The sequence below is a fragment of the Microtus ochrogaster genome, chromosome 15 (genome assembly GCF_000317375.1).
Source record: "Microtus ochrogaster isolate Prairie Vole_2 chromosome 15, MicOch1.0, whole genome shotgun sequence".
In the NCBI taxonomy this organism is placed as follows: domain Eukaryota; kingdom Metazoa; phylum Chordata; class Mammalia; order Rodentia; family Cricetidae; genus Microtus; species Microtus ochrogaster.
In genome coordinates this window covers 20,057,020-20,082,010 of record NC_022017.1, presented here as the reverse complement: position 1 = coordinate 20,082,010, position 24,991 = coordinate 20,057,020, and the positions used below count along the sequence as shown (strand labels likewise).

Genomic DNA, 24,991 nt, shown 5'->3' with positions numbered 1-24,991 from the left:
AGCTCACAGTTTATGTGGAGGCACAACTGTTAACCTGCATTAAAAAAAAAAGTGTGGACAGTTCATTTTTGATACTCTGTGTGGATGCCCCAGGCTCTCTCAATGACAGGAAGGCAAATATCAAAAATGGATATTGCCAGTCCCTGCCTTGACGGGGAGCTTTCAGGCCTCTAGAGGTGACAGAGTTCCCTAGCACACTGTCATCCTTGACCGTGATTTCTTTGCTTTCTAATCACATATATCATTTATGGAAAAATTAGTCTAAATACCACAACATGCCTACCATCCACTTGACATTCTACAATTAACAATCAACATTATATACGTTAGAAATTGGCTAAATGACCTTTACCAAGAACATATCTCGTGACTGTGACTTTAACGAATGTCATTAAAGAAAAGGCTAGCTATAAGGGGCCATTCCTCACATAAGGTATCCTACACAAAACATCCATCCCTGAACCACAAGGTCCATGCCTGTAGGAATTTGCCAAGCACAAGTTGTCTTTTATGTGTGAAACCTACTTACCCCTTAAAAAATGCGACCAAGAAGAAGTTCCAAATTCTAGACTTTAAGTGTTATACACCAAGAGCACGTGACCTGGAAGGACCCGTTTTAACATAACTGAGATAGATGCATAACTGAACTCTAAATTCTCCACTTACAATGGGGGAGCCCAGTACCGTTAGGTCCCAGACAGGCACCCAAATGGCAGTGCTGCTGGCAATCTCATAAATGACAGTATGGGCTGAGCTCTGACTCTGACTAGGTAACAGAAGCACTGCTAACGGATAAACAACAGTTTATACTCAGCATCCCTGTGAAGTGGGGAAAGTGGGTTTCAGCTTGCTAGAAAAAACAATCCATTATTTCCTTTGTCTGACTCATAGAGTCAACCAGGTCTGGTAATAGGGTATCTCTAACTTGTAACAGACCAAAGTCCCCACCTAGATCCCAGGCTGCTCTCGCCCGCAAATCCCCTCCCTATATTCTAGCTTCCAGGCTCTTCCAGCTCACACACCCCACCCTGCTATAACAGGCCCTGAGAGATAGCCTTGGCAATTTGAATTTCCACAAACAAACCTTTCTCTCTATGGTCCAGTTCGGTGGCCGCCCTGGGCCCCCAATTATAGGTACTCAGCAAACCTTGTCACGTAAGTGTCTGCTCAGATTGCAAAAACTCTAGTTGCAGCCTAACGCTGAAAAGTTTTACAATTTCTTTGTTAGTAATTTAATAAAAATACTATGTTTATTGTGTGGGTAATCGTGTGCATGTGGGAATGTGGGTATGTGGGGAGGTAGAGGGCAATTTTGGGGGGCCAGTTTTCTCCTTCTGCAGGGGATCTGGGGATTGAACACAGGCTGCCTGGTTTGTACAGCAAACACTTTTACCCACTGTGCCATTTCACCAGCCCAAGAAATTATATATCTTCAAAAGAAAGATAATCAATAAGGCATTTATAACAGGACTCCACTTTGTAAAAGAATTACTGAAGGCAAGGAATGAGGGTTTTTTCCTATTGGTATAAAGTATTTTGGAGCCAGTCCTTTGCTTTGCTGTGACATACTTCTGTGTATGACGCCTTCTGTCAATCTGTTTACAGCTCTTGAGTCTCAAGAGGGTAAGATTCTGCTTCTACCTGCTGCACCTTGCAGAGCAGCATCTAGCTCAATACAGGCTGCCTTCCCAGGGTGCTCAGTAGCTTTCTAACTCAGCACATAATGATGGATTTTTTTATTTAACTTTTTTTTCATTTTTATATACCAACCACAGTTCGCCCTCCCTCCCCTCCTCCTGTTCCCCTTGTCCCCACCCCACCCCCATCCACCCCTCAGAAAGGGTAAGGTCTCCTATGTGGAGTCAAAAAAGTCCATCACATCATTTGAGGAAGGACCAAGCCCTTCCTCCCTGTATCTGGGCTGAACAAGGAATCCCTCCATAGGGAATGGGCTCCACAAAGCCAGTTCATGAACTAGGGATAAATCCTGGTCCCACCGTTAGTGGCCCCACAGACTTCCCAAACCACAGAACCATCACCCACATTCAGAGGGCCTAGTTCAGTCCTATGTAGGTTTCCCAGTTATCATTCCTGAGTCAGTGAGCTCCCACCAACTCAGATCAGCTGTTTCTGTGGGTTTCCCCATCATGATCTTGACCCCTTTGCTCATGGAATCTCTCCTCCCTCTCTTTGACTGGACTCCAGGAGCTCAGCCCAGTGCTTACTTAGCTATGGATCTCTGCATCTGTTTGCATCAGTTACTAGATAAAGGTTCTATGATGACAATTAGGGTCATCAATCTGATGACAGGGGAAGGCCAGTGCAGGCGTCCTCTCCACTATTGCTTGGAATCTTAGCTGGGGTCATCCTTGTGGATTCCTGGAGGTTTCCCTAGCAACAGATTTCTCCCGAACTCCTTAATTGCTTCCTCTATCAAGGTATCTCTTTCCTTGCTCTCCCTCTCTGTCCCTTCCCCAACTCAACTATCCAATTCCATAATGTTCTTCTCCCCCTGCCACTGTCTCCCAATTTAATAAGTTTATCTATCTCCCCTTTCCGGGGGGGAATCCCTGCAAGTCTCCCTTAGCGTCCTTCTTGTTACCTAGCTTCTCATGGGTTGTGGGTTGTAGCCTGGCTACACTTTTCTTTATGTCTAATATCTGAAAATGAATTCTGAGGGGTGGGCGGCAGAAGGTAAATGCCTGGGTCGGTCATGAAATAAAACAAAATTAACCATCAAAGAACAAGCTACAGCTTGTATTTAAATTGCCAGAAGCCACAGCTCTTATGAACAGGCGATCAACAGTGAAAACGGAGGAGTAGGTTAATAATCTTTATAATTCATCTTCAGTAAGAAATAAACTACAAGGCTAATTTCCTCCGAGCCTACACAGCAGAAACACACACACACACACACACACACACGCACACACACGCACGCACATACAGCATTGCCTTAGATTATAGCTTTCAAATATCATAATAAAAGGTAATAGCACTTTCTGGAGAAACATTATGCTATCTAAGTGCAATGGAAGCTTGCAGTCTTTGTCGTGGGGGAGATTGTGTAACCCCTGAGAATGTGCTCAGCTGTGGGGAGTGCTGGGGGATTGAATGCAGACTGAGACCCTGTCGGATGTGGGGAGTAGGGGGGACTGAGGGCAGAGCTCAGAGAGGCCAGTTAGAAATCGGGGAGCCAAGTGAGAATTCTGGGGAATTCCTTCTTGCTAGTAATGGGGAGGAGATTTACCTTCTAAATCTCTGAGGTTTCTTTTCAGAAACGTGGTTGGTGGAGGGGATAGAGATTCATATGTTTAGACTAAACCTGGTTCTAAGAAATTCAGAGGTTTCTAGGTAAAGAAGAGATAAATAAAGGCCCCAGCTTCGTGTCTAGCATCCAGGGGAGAGAAAGGCGGCCTGTTGTTATTCAGTAACCCAATGCAGACCGCGTGTAGCTCAATGTGGCCTCAGGGAAAAATCTTTAAAACATTAACAGGGGCTAATTCAGAGCATTCTAATTTCTACTCAGAAGTCGATAAATCTGACTCTGTAGGAAATGGTCCAGTTTCTTAAGTGTGTCTCATTAAACCAACGAGAGGCAGCCAGAGCCATGCCTTGTCTTAAAGTTACCTTTAGCAAGATGTCAGCTCAGAAAACTAGTTGCGGGGATGCAGGCATTAGGGTTCCTTGCATGGGTAGGTAAAACAAGCTCCCCCAGCCCTCACCATGACCTTAGGCCCACGTGATCATCACTGCCCCCCTTTGTCCCTCCGTCAAATCCCCCCTACTTTAGGGCCTCATTCCTCAAATCCCAGCTGCCTGGAGCAGATGACTTGGGATATTGTTAAGAACAAGCAGGGGCCCTGTACCTCCTGTGAGCCCTCTGCGGGGCCAGGTATGAACTCAAGAACATCAGTCTTTCTTCCCTGCCACAGCATGGCTGCCAGGGGACTTCCTCCATTCCAGCCATGGAAGAAGGAACTCATTAGAAGAAAAAACAGAAACAAAAATAACTCAGACAATTATATATTCAGAAATTATTGTAAAAGCTAGGGTCACAATACTAGCTTCGTGAAGTAAAACACCCCATCTACTAAGCTGCCCTCAGTTTACCTGGAATAAAACATCCCACTGCGTTAAAGAGCCCTCAGGAGACAGCAAGCATCGTTCAGCAGTTAAAAGGAAGCAGGTTTCTCTCCTAATTGTACTTTTTCATCCTGCTACACAATTGCCTAAAACTCCTAAAAAATACTGAGTTTTTAAAAACGCTCTCAATGTCTGTGCTCCTCGACCCGGTTTCCCTGTTTCCCGTCGTGCATTGCTCTGTGTTGCTCTTTCCAGTCCTCACACTGTCCAGCACTTTTCCAACACTGTGCCCGGAAATGCCACCTTTACATGACCAGTTTCACTTTGTCCTTTCGATCACCTGACCAGGCTCCTGTTCTAATCAAAACTGATCAAAGTGTAAACACCAAACTCCTTGCTCTGCTTGGCTTCGCCCACCTCCTCTTGTCGGGCAACCTGATCCTTCTTCTCGGGCCACTGCCGGGAACCTGGGGATCAGGAACCTGCTTGGTTCTGGAATTTTTCCTCAGCCTTTTCCTGTCTGGACTATCACTTTGAAACTTATGATATCAGAGAGCCTTCACTGGACACTTGGCGCCAGGCTCCTGGGGTTTTGGGGGTCCCTATCGTAGGAAGAAGCACTAATGCTGTTCTGATGGGCAGGGGAGGCCGGATGCGGCATCTTAAGGCAAGTCTAGTGTTGCACCTGTTTGGGAGGACATGTAACTCTTTTCAGTCTGCTTTACCTCAGCTCATTTCCTTCACAACACTCAGTCTCACGTAAACATCTTATAAGAACGTGGATCCAGGCCTTGCTGAGTCTGAGCTGTCTGAGCTTGCTGAGTGAGCACAGCCCCTCCATCTTGGGGTTCTCCTCTGCACAGCCCCTCTCAAAAGGCAGCGGAAGGCTTCAGGGAGGAAACGTTCTTAGGGCAGTCTCTCTCTGAAATAAGCTCTCTATGGGGTAACCACAAACAGACTCTTGGCAAAACTCACCGTCCCAAGGCATCCCCAAGCCACAAAGAGTGATTGACTTTCTTGGTTTTGTTTGCCATTTTAGTCCCTTAAAGCATCCTTCTGAGTTTCTTCTCTGCCCTTTCCATGGACGATTCTCTGCACCAGCAAAGGGCAGCTCCTGATTTTTGCATTAAAGATAGCACATTGTATATTGATGAAATTGTATCTCTATATGATGACTACCACATTGTGTGTAAATAAGATATTAATTCCAAGTTATCATGACTGAAAATACCCTTCCTATGAATATCTTCACATTTATTTACATGCAGGCATGCATGTGATACACATTACCATTTGAGTGTTTATGTTTAGCTATGCCAATCAATCAGTCCTTCTCTTTATAGACATACCTTTCTCTGCACTTTCTTATTAGAGCTGGGCATTGTGTTTTCTTAAAGTAAGCAAAATAACTGGACTGCTGGAGAGTAAGGAAAGTGGCTTTTAAAAAGTAAACGACATGGCTAAAAAGGTATACTGTGTTCCTCACCGGGTCACACGACAGCTCCCGCGATGAGCTTAACTTTTCTCTCTTCCTCTTAAATTTCATTTTATTTTATTGGGAAGGGGGTTGCAAGGGCAGAGGGTAGATATGAAGGGGCGGGGAAATGAACGGAATCGAGATGCGTGATCGAAAGGACACAATAAATAAAGAAGAAAGTTCTTAAAAAGTAGAATGCAGAGACCTCTTAGGCTCCACCCATGGCTGACATGAGCCATGACAATGTCTGTTTTCATGACCGGAGGCCCGCTTGCTTCCTACTAGAATTCCAAATACAATGGAAAGGAATAATAATTCATAATGTTTAGATCCTTGAAGGTGATTGTAATAAAACATAACAAGGCAAACATTCTAATGTAATGTCAAAGGAAAGAAAAAATTATAATTAATGATGCTGATTAATATTTTTCATGCATGCTGTGGTAGATGAATAAGAATTACCCTTAGGATTATATATTTGAATGCTTGGTCATTAGGAAAGCCGCTACTTGAGAGGGCGTGGCCTTGATGGAGGAACTGTTACTGGGAGTGTTACTGGGAGTGGGCGTTGGGATTTCAAAGTCTAAGCAGTCACAGTGTCTCTCTTTTTCCTGTTGCCTGAGGATTTAGAGATAGAACTTTTAGCTACTTTTACCTGTGCGCCTCCCTGCTCCCTGCTATGATGATAATGAACTCAATCACTGAAACTGTAAGCCATCCCCAATTAAATGCATTCTTTTATAAGATTTGCTGTGATCATGGTGTTTCTTCACAGTAATAAAACACCAACTAAGTATTAAGTTGATACCAGGATAGGGTTATTGCTGTGACAGGCCTGACCATGCTGCTTGTTGGTGGAATGTGTACTTTGGGATTTTAGATTAGAAAACCAGTGGAATTCTTTAAGAAGGGCTTAATGGGCCGTTCAGGTAGGAGTGGTGTTGAGAACAGTGTAATTATGATGGACTGGCTCAAGAGGTTTCAGAGAAGAATACTAGTAAAAGTCCCAGAGATTGTTCTTGGGAAATTTTGGCAGAGAATGTGGCTGTCCAAAAAGATCTGCCTAAGGCTAAACTGAAAAAATTTTAAATTAATGGCACTGGCAGAGGAGATTCTCAGAACAGCCTAGTCGTGACTCTGTTGTGTGGTTTTTAGCAGTCACTCTTAGGCAGGTCTATAATGAAATGGAGCAAGTTGAGCAAGGAAAAATAAAAAATGTACAGTTTGAGGAGAAAAGGAGCACCAAGAAGAATCATGGAGCCAAGTTTAGTACTCAAAGACATAAAAGGTTTAAAGAAAAGCCTGATGCTTTGCAGAATAGAGAGCAATAACATCAGGGCAAGACCCCACCCAGTTATGCTTCAGACTTGTGAAACAGGATGAAAACGTGTGAAAAGCTTTAGTAGTGAAGGAAACCATCAACGACATAAAGCTGGTGAAAACGTAACTGAATGAGGGAACCATGTTCCAGTGCCAGCAAGCAGCAGAACTTGGCAGCTTCAGCCACATGGTTCTGGCATTACAGTCAACAATACAAGAAAGGGGTTGTAGAATCTTTCTCTGAGGCTCAGCAAAGCTGCCAAGGCTAGGAGTGTGTCGGGGGGGAGGATGTCCCTGCATGGAGAAACAGAGAAGCCATTTTGTGATACTGTAAAGGTCAAGCCTGGATTGCCCTGGAGATGCCAAGATGTTAGAGATGCCAGAGTCATGGGATACCTGCCAAGGAGAGCTGCTAACAGTGTGTGGAACCAGCCCAAGAGAGAGAAGTCTGTTGCAGTCAACAACTCTAAAAGGAGTTGGAGATCTGAAGGGTACTTAGATGTCGACATGGAGATGCAGAATTTGGAGCTTGCCCTACTCATATTTGGTCTTGTTTTGGCCCCATATCTCTTCACTATGCTCCCTTCCTTCCCTTTCAGAATGGCAATGTATAGATTCTGTGCCATTGTATACTGGAAGCACATGATCTTTTTGATTTTGGTTTACAGGGGTTATAGCGAAGAGAGTGCCTTGAGTCTCAGAAGAGACTTTGAACTTCAGACTTTTAAACAATGCTTAAACTGTCATAGACTATGGGGATCTTTGAGGTTGGATTGGATGCTTTTTTTTTTATTATGATTTGGTTACAAGCTCGTGGGAGTCAGGGGTCAGAATGTGCTGCTCGAATAAGTAAGATCCCCATATATTTGAAAGATTAGTCACTAGGGAGTGGCATCACTTGTGAGGTATTGGGAGGGGTGACTTTGTTGGAGTAGGTGTGGCCTTGTTGGACAAGTATGTCACTAGCGGTGGGCTTTGGGGTTGCAAAAGCTGAAACAAGTCCCAATGTCTCTCTTTCCCTGCTGCCTGAAGATCTAGATGTAGAACTCTCAGCTACTTCTGTTCATGTGTTTCCATGCTCTCTGCCATGATGGCAATGGGCTAAACCTCTAAAAATATAAGCAAGCCTCAATTAAATGCTGCTTTTCATAAGATTTGCTGTGGTCATATCACAAAACTGATCAACATATATCAATACAGACAATATACATATTCATAGATCTATCATTTTGAGAAATAAGTTATTGGTTTCAACTTTAAAAGCTCATTGAAGTTCTTTTTCAGTACAAAATGAGCAAAGTAGAAAATCCTTCTAAGAAGCAGCCTGGGTTCTGATTTCTATGACTAATCAGCATGGGCTGGGCATGGTGGCACACACTTGTAATTCCAGTACTGGGGACACTGAGGTTAGAGGTTCTAGAGAGTTTGATGCCAGCTTTCATATGTAAGAGTCTATCTCAAAAAAAAATAAAGGAAAAGCCTAGTGAATTTGTTACATAAAAATCAGAATATTCTCAAGGAAAATTAAACAAAAGAAAGGGAAATTCTGATTGTGAATCGGCCGCTACTGATGGCTTTATGATACAGAGAATGAACAGTGTCTTCTTTTAGTATTATAAAGGTTGAGAGATTTATTAATCAACCTTCAAGTTGGCACTAATGGACACCATGATTTCTCTACTGCAGGAATGATGTGGTCACCAATGCTAGATGCCAATTCTTACCATGAATATCTGCCTAACCGAGGTTCAGGGAAATACTACCAGTGACCCAGGAGAGTGAAGGGTCGGTTCATGTTGGCAGTTGACTACAATGTGCCTCCATTAAGGCTCGTAAGCAGGGCAGCTCTCATTACTGCCATCCAAGAACTCCTACACAGCTTTAAAAATAAAGCTTACCTTCTCCAAATGACAAAACATCCTTATCTGAGTCACAAGAAATGGCACAGTGGCAGCTGCCTGTGATCCCACAGACATTTGGAAGGCCACACATGAGGGGCATTAGAGGGGCCTGGGATATACAACTCCCACATACATACTCAAACACACACATACAGACATCCACACACATGAAATACATACCATAAACCATAACCAAAACCCAAAAGAACAATAGTTTTTCCCTTACATTAAAATACAGATCACAGGCAATTGTGAACAAGGCCCTTTGCTCTTTAGAACTGAAGCTTTCCTGAAGATGAGAATACTGTAATGGGTTCTATTCTCTACTCAGCCAGAATTATAGAATGTTGGAAGATGTTACTGAATATGGTTTATAAGAGGAATCATGGTTTGGCTATTAGTGTTTAGACTTGGGTAAGGAAAGGGATTCAAAGTGGTTACTTAGTAAGACCACTTGCCACTAAGTTTTTTACAAAGCAACTAGTGTGAAGAGCCGTATCTTCATTAGACATTGGTCAAAAAGCAAGCGGTTTATGGTAAGTCACTAAGAACACAGAGATAAAAACGAACTGCTCTCTGGTATCCTTCTGGAAAGAGCTAGTCAAATTTTATTATTACTACACAGATTGTGACTCTAATCTATCGTAAATCTGACTAAAGCCTACACGAGCTCTGGACAGTGAAAACACGAAATGATTACAAAAGTCTGTGAAAAACTCTATGTTTAATTTGTTTCTCCTGATGTTTTAGAGGTCTTCACTGACACACTGTGGAGGAGAGTGAAGGGCTTGTGGGCCTCAAAGGAGATTCTGATGATGAAGCCATGGCTGACTTCGCCAGTGATATCTGAGGGTCAGAAACATCCTGCCCACAGTTGCTCCTTCTCCTAAAGAATGTCTAAGCTAAAAACACCTCCACAGTGTCTGCTGCATTCCTTGTCTCAAGTATAAAGCAGACCTATTTTCTAGAAAATTCAGACCTCTCACCTTCTGGAAGAAGGCTGACCCAAGGTAGGGATATAAAAACAATGCTCTGTGGTGTTATCTGAGAAAGATAGCAATAGCTGAGGTATACTGCCAGCTCATGATGGCTTTGCATTTGTGACCCCAAACTATTAGCATTTCTTGGATTAAAGGCAAAAAAATGGGGCTGGATAAGGAAAGCCCAGTGGTTAGGAGCATTTGCTGCTCTTGCAGAGGACTGGGGTTCAGTTCCCACCATTCATTTGCCAGGATCCATAATTCCAGTTCTGGGGTGTCTGGCCTCCGTGACTATCACACATATGCACGGTACACGTAAATCCATGTAGGCAAAAATACTTCTACACATAAAACTTGAGAAAAGATAGGCAAGCAGTGGTGGTGCATGCCTTTAATCCAAGTAACTGTCAGACAATGGTGGATCTTAGTGAGTTTGAGGCCAACCTGGTCTACACGGCAAGTTCCAGTAAATAGCTGGGCTACACAGAAAAATCCTGTCTCAAAAAACATCACGAATCTGGAAAAACAAAGCTGGCTGTTCCAAATTCTGAGACAGCTCGAAGGTATCAATTCATTTTATGGCCAATTCTCCTGGAATCAGGAACACTTTTTTTTTTTTCTCAAAATCAACATCGCTAAGACAGCAGTGTTGGAAGTGATTTAATCTGCTTATTAATCTATGTATGAGTCCAGAACTCATCTCTGTTACAAAATGAACTCTGCTACTGAATATCCTGGAGGAGTTTTAATATTAGTTCAATTAAGTGCACACTCTGTAGCTGGATCATTAGGGTATTGCTAGTTTAATGAGCTTCATCATCTGGCACTCCATTTTCAGGGGGAGAGTCTTGATAAAGTCCTAGAGTTGATAAGCAGGTTTATATAGATGCTCTTCCTGCTGCACCATGGCTGGCTGACATAAGCACCTTTCTATGGTTCTCAAAGCTTTGACAGGCTGTCAGGCAGTCAAAGAAAGGCCATTAGTTTGACTAACGGAGGGTGGTGGGCAGAACAAAGGACCTACGCCATCTCAGTAAATTACAATACACTCTCTCCCGGCCTTTGTCTTCCTCCCATACAATTAAATAATCTAATATTCTCTTCCTAAGAAAGGTGTGAGAGTAACTTGACAAAAATATCCATACAGAATTTGGAATGATTCCTGCAAAAGTGAAAGACTTAATTCACAGAAACTAATATTATTTAGAAACTAAAGCATGCTTAGAAATTTGGCTCACCCCTCTTCCTAGTTCAGTCAACAGAACATGCAACCCTCACTGAACTAGCCAAATATCTCCCTCTAAATCTCCGCACTTAACATTTTAAACAATCTACCCTGAATATCTCCAAAGATACCCTGTCCTCATAATACCAACGTAAATAAATTTCAGGTTTGTTTTGTCTCTCTGGGGCTGTGGGACTTCTCCCACACACACCCAAAGCCAAGCAGAAAGCCCTCTGCAAAGCTCCAAGGTGATATTGCGAATTCCTGCCTGGTGGTGTTGATTGCCTTCCTTCTTCCCCACCAAATCCTTAACTTGGTACCCAAGGCCCTTCGTTTCCCTCTGCCTCATCTGCAGACTGGCACCTCGTTCCCTAGCAACATCAAAGTCTAATTTAGTCTAATTTCCTGAAGAGAATGGATCCCCTGCCTTTGCCTAGATTGCTCTCATACTCTTGGGCCTGCTCTTCCTTGTCAGTCTGAGAAACCGTTATCCACCTTGAAAGAATTAGATTGAGTTCACTCTTGTGAACTATATCTTTCACATGGGACCCACAAAGTCGATGGGAAAAAAATTCGTATTTTATTAACCTTTTATTAAAATTAAGCATTTCCTTCAATTACGAAGGAATTATGCAGGCAATAAACTGTCAGCAAAAGCAATCTAATATCACCATGTCCCATTACATTAAATATAGAAATCTCCGAATACCATTGACATTACTAAGATGTCTAAACTGTGATGTTGAACTTGCCGCTACCTCTGCCTTTTCATATTTAATAATGAGGTACGAGTGTCATCCTATAGCAAGTATATTTGTGAAGGATTTGAACCTGGCTGTAGTAGCGCAGGCCTCTAATCCAGAGGCTAAGGTAAGAGGACTGCTGGCTTGAGACTGATCTAGACATTTTAGCAAGAATTTACTGCCAAATCAAATTAGGGAGGAAGGAAGGACAAAAGGGGGTGGTGCTGGCCATGTGGCTCTGTGCCGAAGAACTTGCCTAGGACACACGAGGCAGGCTTGATCCCTCACACGATGGCCCATACACTTGGTAACAGACTTTAATATACTGGTTTCTCTTGTGATGCTGTCAATTTATTTTACATAGTTGAAAATATGACTCTGTAAAGAGATGGAGAGTGGTGATGCCTCATGTGCAGTCTGCTGCAAGGGCCTCAGGAGGCGGGGACTAGCCAGGCCACACTTGGACCGCCCCGCCCCCCCATCAGCCTTTGTTGTGCTTTTTCTTCCACTAAAAGTAAGGCTGTTTCTTTTTAGTGCCTGTTTCCTACTGTAATGCTCAAAAATGTTTTTTTTAAATCAAAAATAAGAACTAACCCTAAGGATACAGAGAATGTTACATCTCATTAATCTCCTGATTTATTTACGGATATGTACTTGTGCTTTAATCAATACTGTTTACCTCTTCCTAGAAGATCCATCTATTCAAGCATCAAGCCTGCCTAAGCCGTTGTGGTCAAAGCTACTTTCACTGAAGAGACTTCTTAAGTGGGTTACAAAAATTGTTTTAAAAAGCAAAGGTTTGGATGGAAGCAGCAGTTGTTTTCCCACATGTCAGACAGAGAGAGCACTGGAGGGGACCTAGACAGCGAACTGGGGTATGAGGAGCAATGCTTCAACTAAAAGTCAGACATCTGGCTGTTGATACGTAGCTCGTCTCATCATTCAGCCAACATGGCTTCTAAGATGGCAATTTTCATTACGTTGAACCTTATAAAATAAGTATAATGTAGAGCTCAATAAAATCAATAAAAAAGCAAAAAAATGTTGTCAGGGCTTTTATTTAGTATCATTTATTACTCAGTAAACTTTCCTACAAGGTTATGTTGGCCTGTCGCAGATAGAGTGGCATAGCTTACACCCCTTGTTCACATATAACAGAATGGGGCACTATTTGTGAACAGAACTCTAAGGTAGAGTTGTTGGTTCCGTGTCATGACCAAACTTTTAGAACAAGAATCTAAGTGGTACTGAGTCCATGCCAGAGCCTGTGCTGTCTCTCTGCCTGCTGCTTGTGGATCAGGATGAAAGATCTCAGCTGTTACTCTAGTACCACGCCTGTCTGCTTCCCACCATGACGATCAAGGACTCCACCCTCTGCAACTGAGCAAGCCTCCAATTAAATGCTTTCTTCTCTAAGTTGCCTTGGTCACGGTGTCTCTTCACATCAATAGAAAAGTCATGAAGACACTCAGTTATCTGAGACACATATGTTTACTTGTCTTTTTACCTTCTGGCTCTACTTTGGACCTGACTGTGTAAGTTCAGACAAGTTTTAATGTATATATTTCTAGTTAGAAAGGGATAAATGGTATTCTGAATAGGAATATGACTACCAGATGATGCTAAAATGCTTGGCTGCTAAAGTAACCCATTTATCCTGGAGAAAATGCTCCTAAGAAGAGGATGTTCTGGCCAGTTTTCCTGTTAATGTGACTCAACCTACCATCACCTGGGATGAGGAAATCTTAACTAAGAAAATGTCTCTGTTATACTGAACTGTAGACGAACCTGGGAAGGCATTTTCTTGACTAATTATTGATATGCAAGGGTGCAGTCTCAGTGTATGGTGCAAACCCTGGGCTGGTGGTCCTGACTTCTATTAAAAAAGAAAACAATCAGTCTGGGTGATCTGAGTGGCATGCCATAAGTAGTGTTCGACCATGCTGATCTCCAGTTCCTGCCTCCAGATTCCTGTCTGAGTTCCTATACCGACTCCCCTCAATGGCAGACTGTGATGTCGAAGTAAAAACCGAACAAATCCTTTGTTCCCCAAACTGCTTTGGGTTATGGTACTTAGAGTTGTCTGCAGTGAGACTGTAGATGCCAGATGCTAACCCCAACAGTCATTTGGAGAGGTGTCCATTCTCTCTGGTCATCCACCCAACCGCCCAGTCCTGCCATTTCCTTCCATGATAGCTCTCGAGCTTGTCTCCACAGCTATCCAGATTATATTTCTTGTTGCCTAGGCTACCTATATCCCTCCATCCCTTTGTTCTTTTCTGATTGACTCTACTCTGCAACCAGCAACCATAGTGGTGTTTTAAATATGTAAATTCTGTCATTTCCACCCTATCAACTTTGAAGTCCTCTCATATTCCAGGGATTCACATGGCGTATGAAGCGAGGGATATTTGTAATTTCACTTGTTCATCAAGACCAGGTTCCTTGAAGAATCCACATTTTCTTTTTCCCCGAGACAGGATCTTACTATGTAGTCTTTGATGGCCTGAAACTCACTACATAGATGAGGCTGACATCATATTCTCAGATATCTGTCTGCCTCTGCCTCTTGAGTACTGGGATACCACCATGACCAACCTCGATACTCTTCTTCATGACCTGTACAGAAGACATAAAGGATGCCTCTTCTTGGAATATACTGCCTTTACTCTTTGCGCACTTATTCTAAGATTCCTCCTTTTTATATTTTCAAGAAGCATTTTTTTCTTAAAATAAGAAAGCATTACATAGCCAAGACTAACAATGATCTGGAACTCCCGATTCTTCCACCTCCATCTCCCAAGTACACAGATTATAGGTCCACAGCACCATGTTTGGATCCAAAAGACACTTTTTGACTACTGAAAACAAGCAATGTTTGAGTTCAGAATATTCATGCAAAACAGCTATGAAAGTTTTTGACACATTTCAAGTCACCAAAATAAAGAACAGTCGTGGAGAACTAAACGATGATTTGCCATATGAAGAATTCAGTTTCTTCTGAGCTGTACTATGCAGGCAGAGAGCAATCCTCCCATCATGCCAGCAAGATGGCTCAGGAAGTAAATGTTTGCTATGCAAGTCTGAGGTTTGAGTTGGATTCCTGAAACCCATAGAAGAAAGAGAAAACTCATAAAAGTTGTTCTCTAATCTCTACACATGAGCTGTGGCACCTATCACTGGCACTCATGCACATGTATCACACACACACACACACACACACACACACACACACACACACACCACACAAATGAAAAAGATCCTTGCATCATTGGTAAAATCCTCTTCTTCATGTGCCAAAGTCAGCAATAGGTATGCAGTTAACAACAAAATATATATGCAATATTTCAGGATGAGGTTCCAGGATAAACTTATTCAGGCTTCTGTTTCAACCCTCATTTTCTTTTTCAAATACCATTTATGCCTATTTTTATCTCAAATGGGCTTGTGGTTATTAGACAACACAAACACATTCTACGGCATTTTTATGATCACAAACCCTTCTCCTGACAAGGTTAAAAATGAAACCAGGTTGATTTGAGAGGAAATCAGTAGGGAAGACTAGGATAGACACAGATAGAGAATTTCCACTCTGTATAGTCATTAATTCACTGCCAGTTGCTAAGCCTGACCAGAAACAACGAACACATTGTTACCATGGTGTTAAAATGAGGAACAGTAACAGATGTCATTTTTGTACATTTCAGTGTTGCATAAAAATATGATTGACTCTGACAGGATCATAATGCTATGTCAATGATTTAAGATGACCATACATGGCTAGGAAGGATAAGAAAACACCGTAGTAAGTATAGCAGTGATCTCCGAGAGGAACAGGGAGTGAAAGACACACTGTTTCCCAAAACTAGCATCACTGTCACGGGGGGGTAAGAAGGTGAAGCCACAATGCTAAGTTTAGATGACTGGGAACTTCATTTACAGAAGAAAACCCGGAGTGAAATCACTGCACAGAAGGAACCACAATAAACATATATCTTTGTATTCTTGACTTGATGCTGGTGAAGAGGGGGTGAGAAGTGAGAGGAAGTTAGCATTCAGAGAAGAGTCCGGACACCTGATAGGGAGTGTCTGCAAACTCTGCCCCTCCTCTCCTGCGCTTGTCAACACCCCCAGTGGTGACTCCGGACAAGGGTTCCAACTGAGAAACAGCAGGGAGAGAAGTGCTGTGGCTAGAGGTCCACTCTTCTGGTGGGGTTCGCCTGACGCAGGGCATCCAGTGCAGTACGGGATGTACCGAAGAGGTGATGTGCCAGCTAGCATTGGCTTAGCAAAATCAGCCCAACCCCCTAGGTCCATCTTCACTAGCAAACTGCCTTCTGGGTCTAAGGCAGGAAGACAAAGCCTGGAGGTGTGAGAAAAAGCAATGTCTGCAAGTCGGGCACTATAAAAAGACCTCACATGGGAACACCACAGGAGAAGCCTAGAGAATAAACAGTCTTCCAGAGTGTTCTGGGAAGAGGATATGATGTATGGAGGCCCCTGCATCCCTAAATGAAGAGAGGTTTAAATTAGGCCCCAATAAATGCCTTGTCCACCATGGGTACACACAAGTCAACGCTGGGAATAGAACACAGAGGTTGGGGAAGTACTGTCCGTGTGATGAGTGAGCCATGGGGAAATCACAAAGGTAGTCACGGTCTCAGTAAGGCTCTGAGCTGTAAACCAGGACTCAGCTTATCCATCCCTTTGATAATTACACTTCCTGGATACGTTCTACTCTAAAACCCTCTGCTATCACACGGCAGCACCCCCAAACCCACACAGCATTCTCCCACAGTTCCATCTGCCCACGACAACCTACCATCCGGCCTCATCCAGCATCACCTCCTTTCTTGTCCACATTACTTTCTACCTGGCTCCCCAAACAGATACTTCAAACTTCCCTGAAGACCCCTTTCTCTTCTAGCTCCTGGTTAATCACTAACTTATTTTTAATTCCTGTTGATTTTTTTTCTCTTCAAATTATTGAGAATCAATCTCACGTTTAAAGTCTCTCAGTGTTACCAGCATAGTTCAGGCGACTATCATCTCACTCACATCTCTAACAGCTGGCCTCCTTACGTATATGCGTGACACTGGTGTACCCACACAGTAAGAGAGCAGAGAGATGGTATAGTAGGGAAATTTTGGACAAGTCACTCCTCTGCTTATAATCTCTCCATGCGTGCATGTTCACGCTCTTGGGCTGAAGAACAAAGAGCTCTGGCAATTTTAGGTGATCTGGGTTTTCCGTAGCCTCCTCCTAGTTTGTCGTACCCTGGCTGGCCCGTGGTTGGTCTTTTCTTACTCAGGTCCTGACTACCTGCACGGTCGCCACATCTGCTGCTGCTGTTGACGGGCTTAGTTCACTTCCCGTTACAGGGCTCAGTTCATACACCGCAGTCACGAAGCTAGTCTTCTCTGAGGCCTGGCATTCCTGTCTTCCCTTCTGTTGTGGGTTTTCTTAATTAGAGCAGACCCTGTAACCCGGAGAACTTACCACATGTAAGCACTCTGTTAGATGAATCTTAATTCATCTTTACTGCAATCCCATGGGTCTGCACTCCACAGACATGCCATAGATATTCTCCAGTCCATCAAAAATTAATAAGATAAAACCATAGCTCGTGGGTGCTTTGAAATTCCGTAACTGTTGCCTAAGGAAATAGCTGTACCTAAAGACCTTTCCATGCTGGCATGTTTATGTTAAGGCTATACTACAAGTAACCAAATAGTGTTTGAATTATCAAAGCTGTCCAATCATTCTCTCATGAATTCACCCGTGAATTCTTTAGTCCCTGTGTCAGCCCACTCAACACTACAATTGGGTCAAGCACCTCATTTTTCTTCAATTTTTCATGTTCTGTATTTGAAGACTATGGTTTTGACACTGAGATTCCTGACCACGCCTCCTGTCACGAGCCCTTCAGACCCCAGGCTGCGAACTCAGGAGTCTCCTATTCATCTAAGTCTTAGAAATGTTAAAAGCAAAAAAAATATTATAGCTGGATTATGAAGAGGGAACATAGCAAAATCTCACCTGTATCCCGTGCAGGTGACGTTTTGACCTGAAGGAGCCACTGGTTTGAAAGTGACCCGTGGGGAAACCTGGGCTGAGAGCAGAAATCCCAAAGCAAGAATAATAAGGGCTACGGTAGTACCTGAAAAAAAAAATAAATAAAAGCCTCTTACTGGGGAACATTGACAGCATTAGTTCAACACAGACTTGGTTTATCACCATAGCTCTGAATAAAATTCCTTTACTTATCTTTCCCGGAATGAAAAATGATTTACTATGTGTACCAATGGTCAGAAGAACTCACTAACACACACCTATTATAAGATTCAAAGAAGGGAAAATTCAAAGCCAATACAGTTGTGAGCCAGAAACAGAACAAAACAAAACAAAAATGATAATGGTTTTCTAAGACTGAAACAATAAGCAGGCAAAACAAAACAAAACAAAAAAAAACCAAACAAACAAAAAATGACTGCAAAATTGCCGATAAATCAAAAGAAAATATCAGTCCATGAAAATAAGCCCTTTTCCACCCTAGCAGCCTGACACCATGCCTCTTTCACCATTATGTTCTGACCTTTGGAACTAGAAGTCGAAATAAAGTATTACAGAAGTTAAAAGAAACAAAGAAAAGAACAGAAGTCTCATGGTGTCAGGTCACTGTCACAACAGGAGCACAAAAGGAAAGAGATACACATCAAATGCTCCTGTCAGAGCAAGAAATTCTCCCAGCAACATTTAGTCAGGTAAGGTGGGAATTGGCAAAATAAAGTCCTGGACTGATCGGATTGATTATTTCTAGAGGAGGTGGAAAATACTGCCTACTAAACAGGGACCGGCAGACCAAAGAGGGGGCCACGTGCATTTATCCACATTCCCTGTGAACACTTGAGGCTGAACACTTGTTCTTGAATTTAATAAGCAACTTCATCATCGTTTCTATCACTGAAAAGACCAAATTCCTCCAGGTGTGGTAGGAAGCTCCTGATATTCTAGTACTTGGAAGGCAGAGGCAAGAAGATCCATTCCAGTCTGGCTAAAATGCAAGACTCTGCCTCAAAAAACCATGTGCCGGGGCTGCAATTCAGTACCTGCCTAACACAAGGCCCTGGGTACATCTGAATGTGTGTGCATACATAATGAAAATGCACACACACTTACATATGCACACACACACACACACACATGCACACATGCACACTCATGCACATTTAGCTTTTAATTTCTGTTCTAGGCACAGAATTAAAAGGACACTTTTTTTTTTAAAGCAACTGAAAGGAACAGATTCTGTGTTAGCTGGAAAGCTGGCTGGGACAGCATGTGTGCTTTGTGGAGCTTAGGGAAAGAATGCGTGTGGCACTAAATACTTCACTGAAATAGAAGGCAAGTTGTTTAAAATTCAACTAAACCTATTAAAGGGTTATGTAACAGCAGAGCCCTGGGAGCTCATGTGACAGGGCAGGAGGGTGGCAGCAGCTAGGCTGAAGTGGCCTCAGCGATTTATTGGCCAACTCTTGGTCTGGGCAGAGCACATAGCCTTTCCCAAGTTAATTATGTCTTCTCCAAATGGATCTTAATGAAAATATACAGATTTTTAAATTTTAAATGTTACTATTCATTTAAAAGGTTATTTGTAATGCTATGCAATGTATAAAAACGTAAACTACTAAACAATTTGTTGGTAGACTCAGCTGAGAAGCAGCAGAGTTCAAACACCAGAAAAAAAAAGGCTAACATATCTGTTATTGATTACTTCCATATTTTCTCTAGGCTAAATACCTTTCTTACTTCAACAGGTTTAGAAATGCTTGCTTTAAAACTTTCTCCTGTTCCTCCCTTGTCTTCACTGGGGACCTCCTGGCATCATCCCAAACCCTGGTCAACATCTCATCTTCGCTTCTAAGCTAACACTTGAACTCCTGGGAACAGTGTATTCACTATCAAGGAGAGACCGGGAGCGGGAGTGTCCTGCTCACCCAGACTTGACTTCCCAATAACTAAGTTTGGAAATAGGGGTGCAATTTTCTCACCAAAAACTGTAGTTAAGTGCTAAAGCAGTTGCGTGAGATGAAATTTTATTTTAGATATAATCTTGCTTAACTAGAATTTGGTTAATGTTATTCTAAAATTTTTATGTTTGAGTGTAAGACACACATTTGATTCCAGATATAAAGTTGCTATGGGGATACAGCCAGCTGATGAGTAGAACTGGGTTTGTACACTGGGGAAAGTCTTAGAAAATACCTGATATAACCATGTAAAGACAATGTTAAAGGCGGGTCCTCGTCTATCCTGCGGCAGAGTCCTTTCCAGAGAAGTGTCAGGTTGAAATGGCTAACTCTGAACACCAAAGGCACTTGTGTGCTTTCTTGTTTTACTCTCATATAAAACACACTTGACTAATCAGACTTTACCCTAGATTCTAGGCCTGCTTCATAAAGTCTTTCCTCGCTTTGTGAATGAAGATTCTAATATTTGCTTCCATACGATTCCAAGATAAAGACCTCAGTGTTGCAAAGTAAGAACATAAAAGGGTAAGCTTTTCAAATAAGAACAGAGAAAACAGCGCTGATGCTCTTCAGTTCTGTGTCTCGGAACAGCACTCCAGCTGTTGACAGAAACAGGCTCTCAGTCAATGTGTCCTTACAAGTCCTTTAGTGTCACAGAAGCGTCTCCAGCCACGTACCCACAGCTACTCAAAAGATCTTCCCAGTCAGATCTTATTTGCTTTCTGTCACATTCTAGTTTGATATTATTTGGCTTAGAATTCATTCTCAGAAGCCACTGTGCTCTTTCGGGAGAGTCGCTGTCCCTACTAGAAGGTTTGTTAAAGCAGGAGTCTATATCTGGACACCTACCTGCCAAACTGCCAAAGGTAAGCTTCCTGCGACCCACTTTCTCAACGAGCCAGACTCCCACTAGTGTGAAAATGAAGTTGGTGAAAGCCGTCACGGAAGCCAGCCATATTGCAAGCCTGTCGTCTTCCACGCCAGACATCTGCAGGATGGTTGCGCTGTAGTACCTGCGAGCAAAGAACAGAACGATGGTCATTTGTAGTTCGTTATTCAAGGAAACTGCCAATCAGACAGAAGGAGGCAGTCCACCTAAAAAAAAAAAAAAAGTGGCTAATGGCACTAATAACATTGTTACAAGAATTCATGCAAGCCCTTCGAAGGATCACAATGGAGAAACCTTTCTTGGACACTGTTATTCTGGAGAGAGAAGGCCGAGTGCCCCATCTCTAACACAGTAGCAGCCATCTGGCTCACTAAAGCCATTAAGGATAAGCTCTAAGACAATGGGATGATCCGGAAGCCAGTGTTCTCTGTGAATGGAGAGACTGAATACAATGTGGCGTTAGTGGTGGTGGAACACATGAAAGGCCTCTGTCAGGAAACTGCCCGAGAATGGGGTGTCAGGATGTATTTAGCTTTGTACAAGACAAGGCACTGACCTATGCAAATGTGGATGGCTCAAGAGTTTCTGGGAGGTTGTGCTCCTTTGTGAGACTGAGTATCAAGCACGATTTATTTTCCTATGTCAGTAGACTCATCTTGTTTACACAAATTCAATGAGATGACCTTTTTCACAAGCAACACTTTTCTATTGGAAGAATCCAAACACCGCTAGTGCATCCTGAACTGTGGCTTTGCCTAGCTCTGAGGCATTCTCAATCTGACAGTGGGTGTTTGAGCATGTGGGACCAAGATGGTTATTTTCATAGTAAAAAAAAAATCTGTACTTTCTAGCTATTTATCAATACTTACATAATATTTCAGAGATATAAATCTGCCTTAAATATGTCTCTTCGATTCACCAATGCTTGTTTACTAGCTTTTAAATTAATGAGAAAGGTTCTTATATGAAATATGAACAGAATCACAGCTCATTCATCTTGACAGACTGTTTACCTTTTTAAAAATAGCAATCCAAATTTATAAATTACCGCACAACAGGACAGATTTTCCTGATCACACTAAAAATGACATAAGCCGTCTGAAGACTCTGAATGATGCCAGCTGTTATAGACCCACAATCCCCAGTAACTCCTATCATGAGAACTGTGAATGTTTCAGAGGATATAGTAATAAAAAAATCTGTGAACGTGACCCATTCCATCTGAACAGCGCTTTGCAATTTTCAAGTTCTGCTGCACACGCTGTTACAGATAACTGCACAGCGAGGGCCTGTGTGTCCTCTACCAAGGAAAATGAGCACCAGATCTAACACGGGAGAAGTATTCAGGAAAACTCAAGGATGGAGAAAGAACAATTTTTAATTGTACGGGTATAAGGCCAAGTATACCAATATAAGGATCAATATAATGACTGAAAAGGAGTCAAGATGCATTTCCATATCACGAATTAAAACTATAATGGTTGTGTTTGATAATATTTAAAGCAAATCAATTGAGCAAAACAAAATTAAGTTTTCCTGATATTTTCTTTCTGTCCTATATCAAAGATATTTGATTGTTTAACACTTGTGTAATTTTGTCTGTTACATGGACAATATTTTGCATTTATAATAAAATGAATGAGCTACAAAAAGTCCCTCGAATATGTAATGTTGAAAAAGTTTGCTATGTGCTACGTTAGTTAATGCAATATTCTCCTCAGAAGTCTAGTAACAAAACCGGAGACATTGAACAGAATCATTCTCAAAAAAGAGCTACATATAGCTAAACAAGGCCTATACTGATGTTTTAAATTTTGATTTAAAACTCACGAAATTGCCAGCTAATTTAGAGAACGAAAAAGAGAGTAGTATTAAACTAACTTGTTTGAGTTTACTTAAAATAAAACATTGGATAGGTGCAAAAATATGGTGTTACTAGAGCTTATGGGGCAACCCGTAATCAGACACTGTCCTGTGATTCAAAAACTCACATTCCAAAGTTAGAATTGTGATATGTTGTCCGTGTATTATTAATCTTCATTTACTGAATATCTATTTATGGATTGGGCACTGTTGCCCTCAAGAGACTCACGGGTTGGTGTTAGAGAAAACAAAATGGAAACAAGTCATTTTACTTTACAATGTGGAATAAAGAACAGAAGAACAATTTCATTTGTTGCGTAATATTCCTTGCTATCTCTGAAATTTAATGGTGTGCAGCCATGAAGGATCACAAGGATTTTCTGGCAGGTAGAACAATCTGGAACAGAAGTGAAGAAAGAGCAACTAACACACACACACACACACACACACACACACACACACACACACACACACAAAGTATGGAGCTGTTTCCTCTAGAATCACAGTATTTGATGTGTGTTAAGGTACATGTAATAAACAGAGGCTGTCCACCCCGACCCCCCCCCAACATATACTCTGACCAACTCCCAAATATAATTATGGTTGGGTTCTTTCTTAGAGGCAGTGGACAAATCAAATGGAATTGGAAGAGACATCACATGAAGACATGTGTTCTGTGAGCAGACTGCTCTAGGAGACTTACGGGTAAGAAAACAGGCTAGAAACTGCCCCTGTCTGACCTGGTGAAACAGAAGTACCAAGAAAGAAAGACTCCAATTCAATAAAGGGAAGAGGATGAATCTCAGAAACCTGCAACAACAGCAGCAGGACGATTGTACCGTACACGCAGTAGTGTCAAGAAGAAAGACTTGCTGAGCACAGCTCCAGCTACGAGGTTACATGGCAGGGGAGGGGCAGACTTCCCATCTAACGTGCTATTGGCAACACAGATCCTCCAAAATCCATAACACCTCACCTGGTGATTTCAAAGGCACTGAAATAGATGAAAAGCAAGATCAAGATATCAAAATTGACAAAAAAGACCAGTGACCTCAAACAAGCAGATGAATAAAGCAAGGAAATCATCCCGGACCTGGAGAGTAATGTCAGTAAGACACTAAAGGAACAAAGTAGGAAAAAAGAGAGTTTTGATCACAGGAGCAGAGCAAAGAAAAAAATCATGAGAGGACTGTGTAGGTAAATGAAAGCTAAGAAAGAGCCCATCACATGCAACATATCCAACTAGAAACCTATTACCATCAGAAGAGCGGAAAGGAAGAACAAAGGGTCATCCAACCAGCTAGCAAAAGAACTTACAAAAATCAGCAAACTTTTTAAATGATAACTTAAATTCAAACAGCCTCCAATCACTAATAAAAATATGCAGACTGGCTGGTTGAATTAAAAACAAACTCACCTGACCTCTCCAAGAAACACACCTCACTGGCACACACACACACACACACACACACACACACACACACACACACACACACAGTAGAAAGAAGTCAGTTACCTTAGCAAGAACATAGAAGTTGAAAATAAGCTGCCATCAATATTCTGACATCTGATAAAGTGGATCCCAAATAAAAATTAACATGATGGACTTGAAAAGGCCACTGTATACTCATAAAGGAATAGTTCATCACAAAGACATAACAACTGTTAAATATATAAGAAATAAGGATTGGGGCTCCCAATTAAAAAGTGTTAGAAGCTCCAGTTACAAAATAGAAGTGAGTTCAATACTTTACTCTCATCTCCAGAGTAGCATTTGAACTGAAATCTCAAGAGTGATACTTTACCATAAGTCAAATGGACTTAATAGATAACTACAGACTATTCCAGTCAACAGACTGGATATATCTCTTTTCATCAGCTCACAGAATCATTTCTAAAAGCAAGTTGACAAACATACAAGAATTGAAATAATTTCTTATAACTTATCAGATTACAGCTGGATAAAAACAGAGGTGAACAGCAAGAGAAAACACAGAAACCACACAAAGACTTGGAAACCAAACACTATGTTCTTAAATGACGGCAAAATCAGGTAGAAAATTTAAAATTTCTAGAATAAGAACCTTTTATTAACCATTAAAGGGGTTATAAGTATTTACACTAAAAAACAAAGGAACTGAATAAATACCTAAAGATGCACCTGAAGGTTTTATATAAACAAGTCTACCCCAGAAGTAATAGATGGCAAGAAGTAATAAAGATTAAGGCAGAATCTAGTGGAATAGAGACTAAAAGAACAAAATATAAAATTATCCAAAGTTGAAGAATGAAGACTGACCACCCCTAGCCAACATTACTCAAAGAAGAGAGTGATGAAAACAGGAAAAGAGTAACCGAGTCTAAAATGATGTAGAAAGTATAATTTGAAATTCTATAAAAAAATTAAAAAAATGCAAAGAAATGGATAAATTACTAAACACATATGATCTATGGAAGTTAAATCAAGATGATATAAACA

At 41.8% G+C, this 24,991-nt stretch overlaps 1 protein-coding gene across 1 annotated transcript in view; it reads right to left on the bottom strand.

Moving 5' to 3' along the window:
* The window catches only part of Slc2a13 (solute carrier family 2 member 13), a 297,270-nt gene that overhangs the window by 57,676 nt on the left and 214,603 nt on the right, over nt 1–24,991 (bottom strand). The window contains exons 5-6 of the mRNA XM_005354317.3: nt 20,610–20,773; nt 17,773–17,893 (exon numbers count right to left, since the gene is read on the bottom strand). Coding sequence (XP_005354374.1) covers nt 17,773–17,893; nt 20,610–20,773 — 285 coding nt within the window. The remainder of the gene's footprint in view (nt 1–17,772; nt 17,894–20,609; nt 20,774–24,991) is intronic.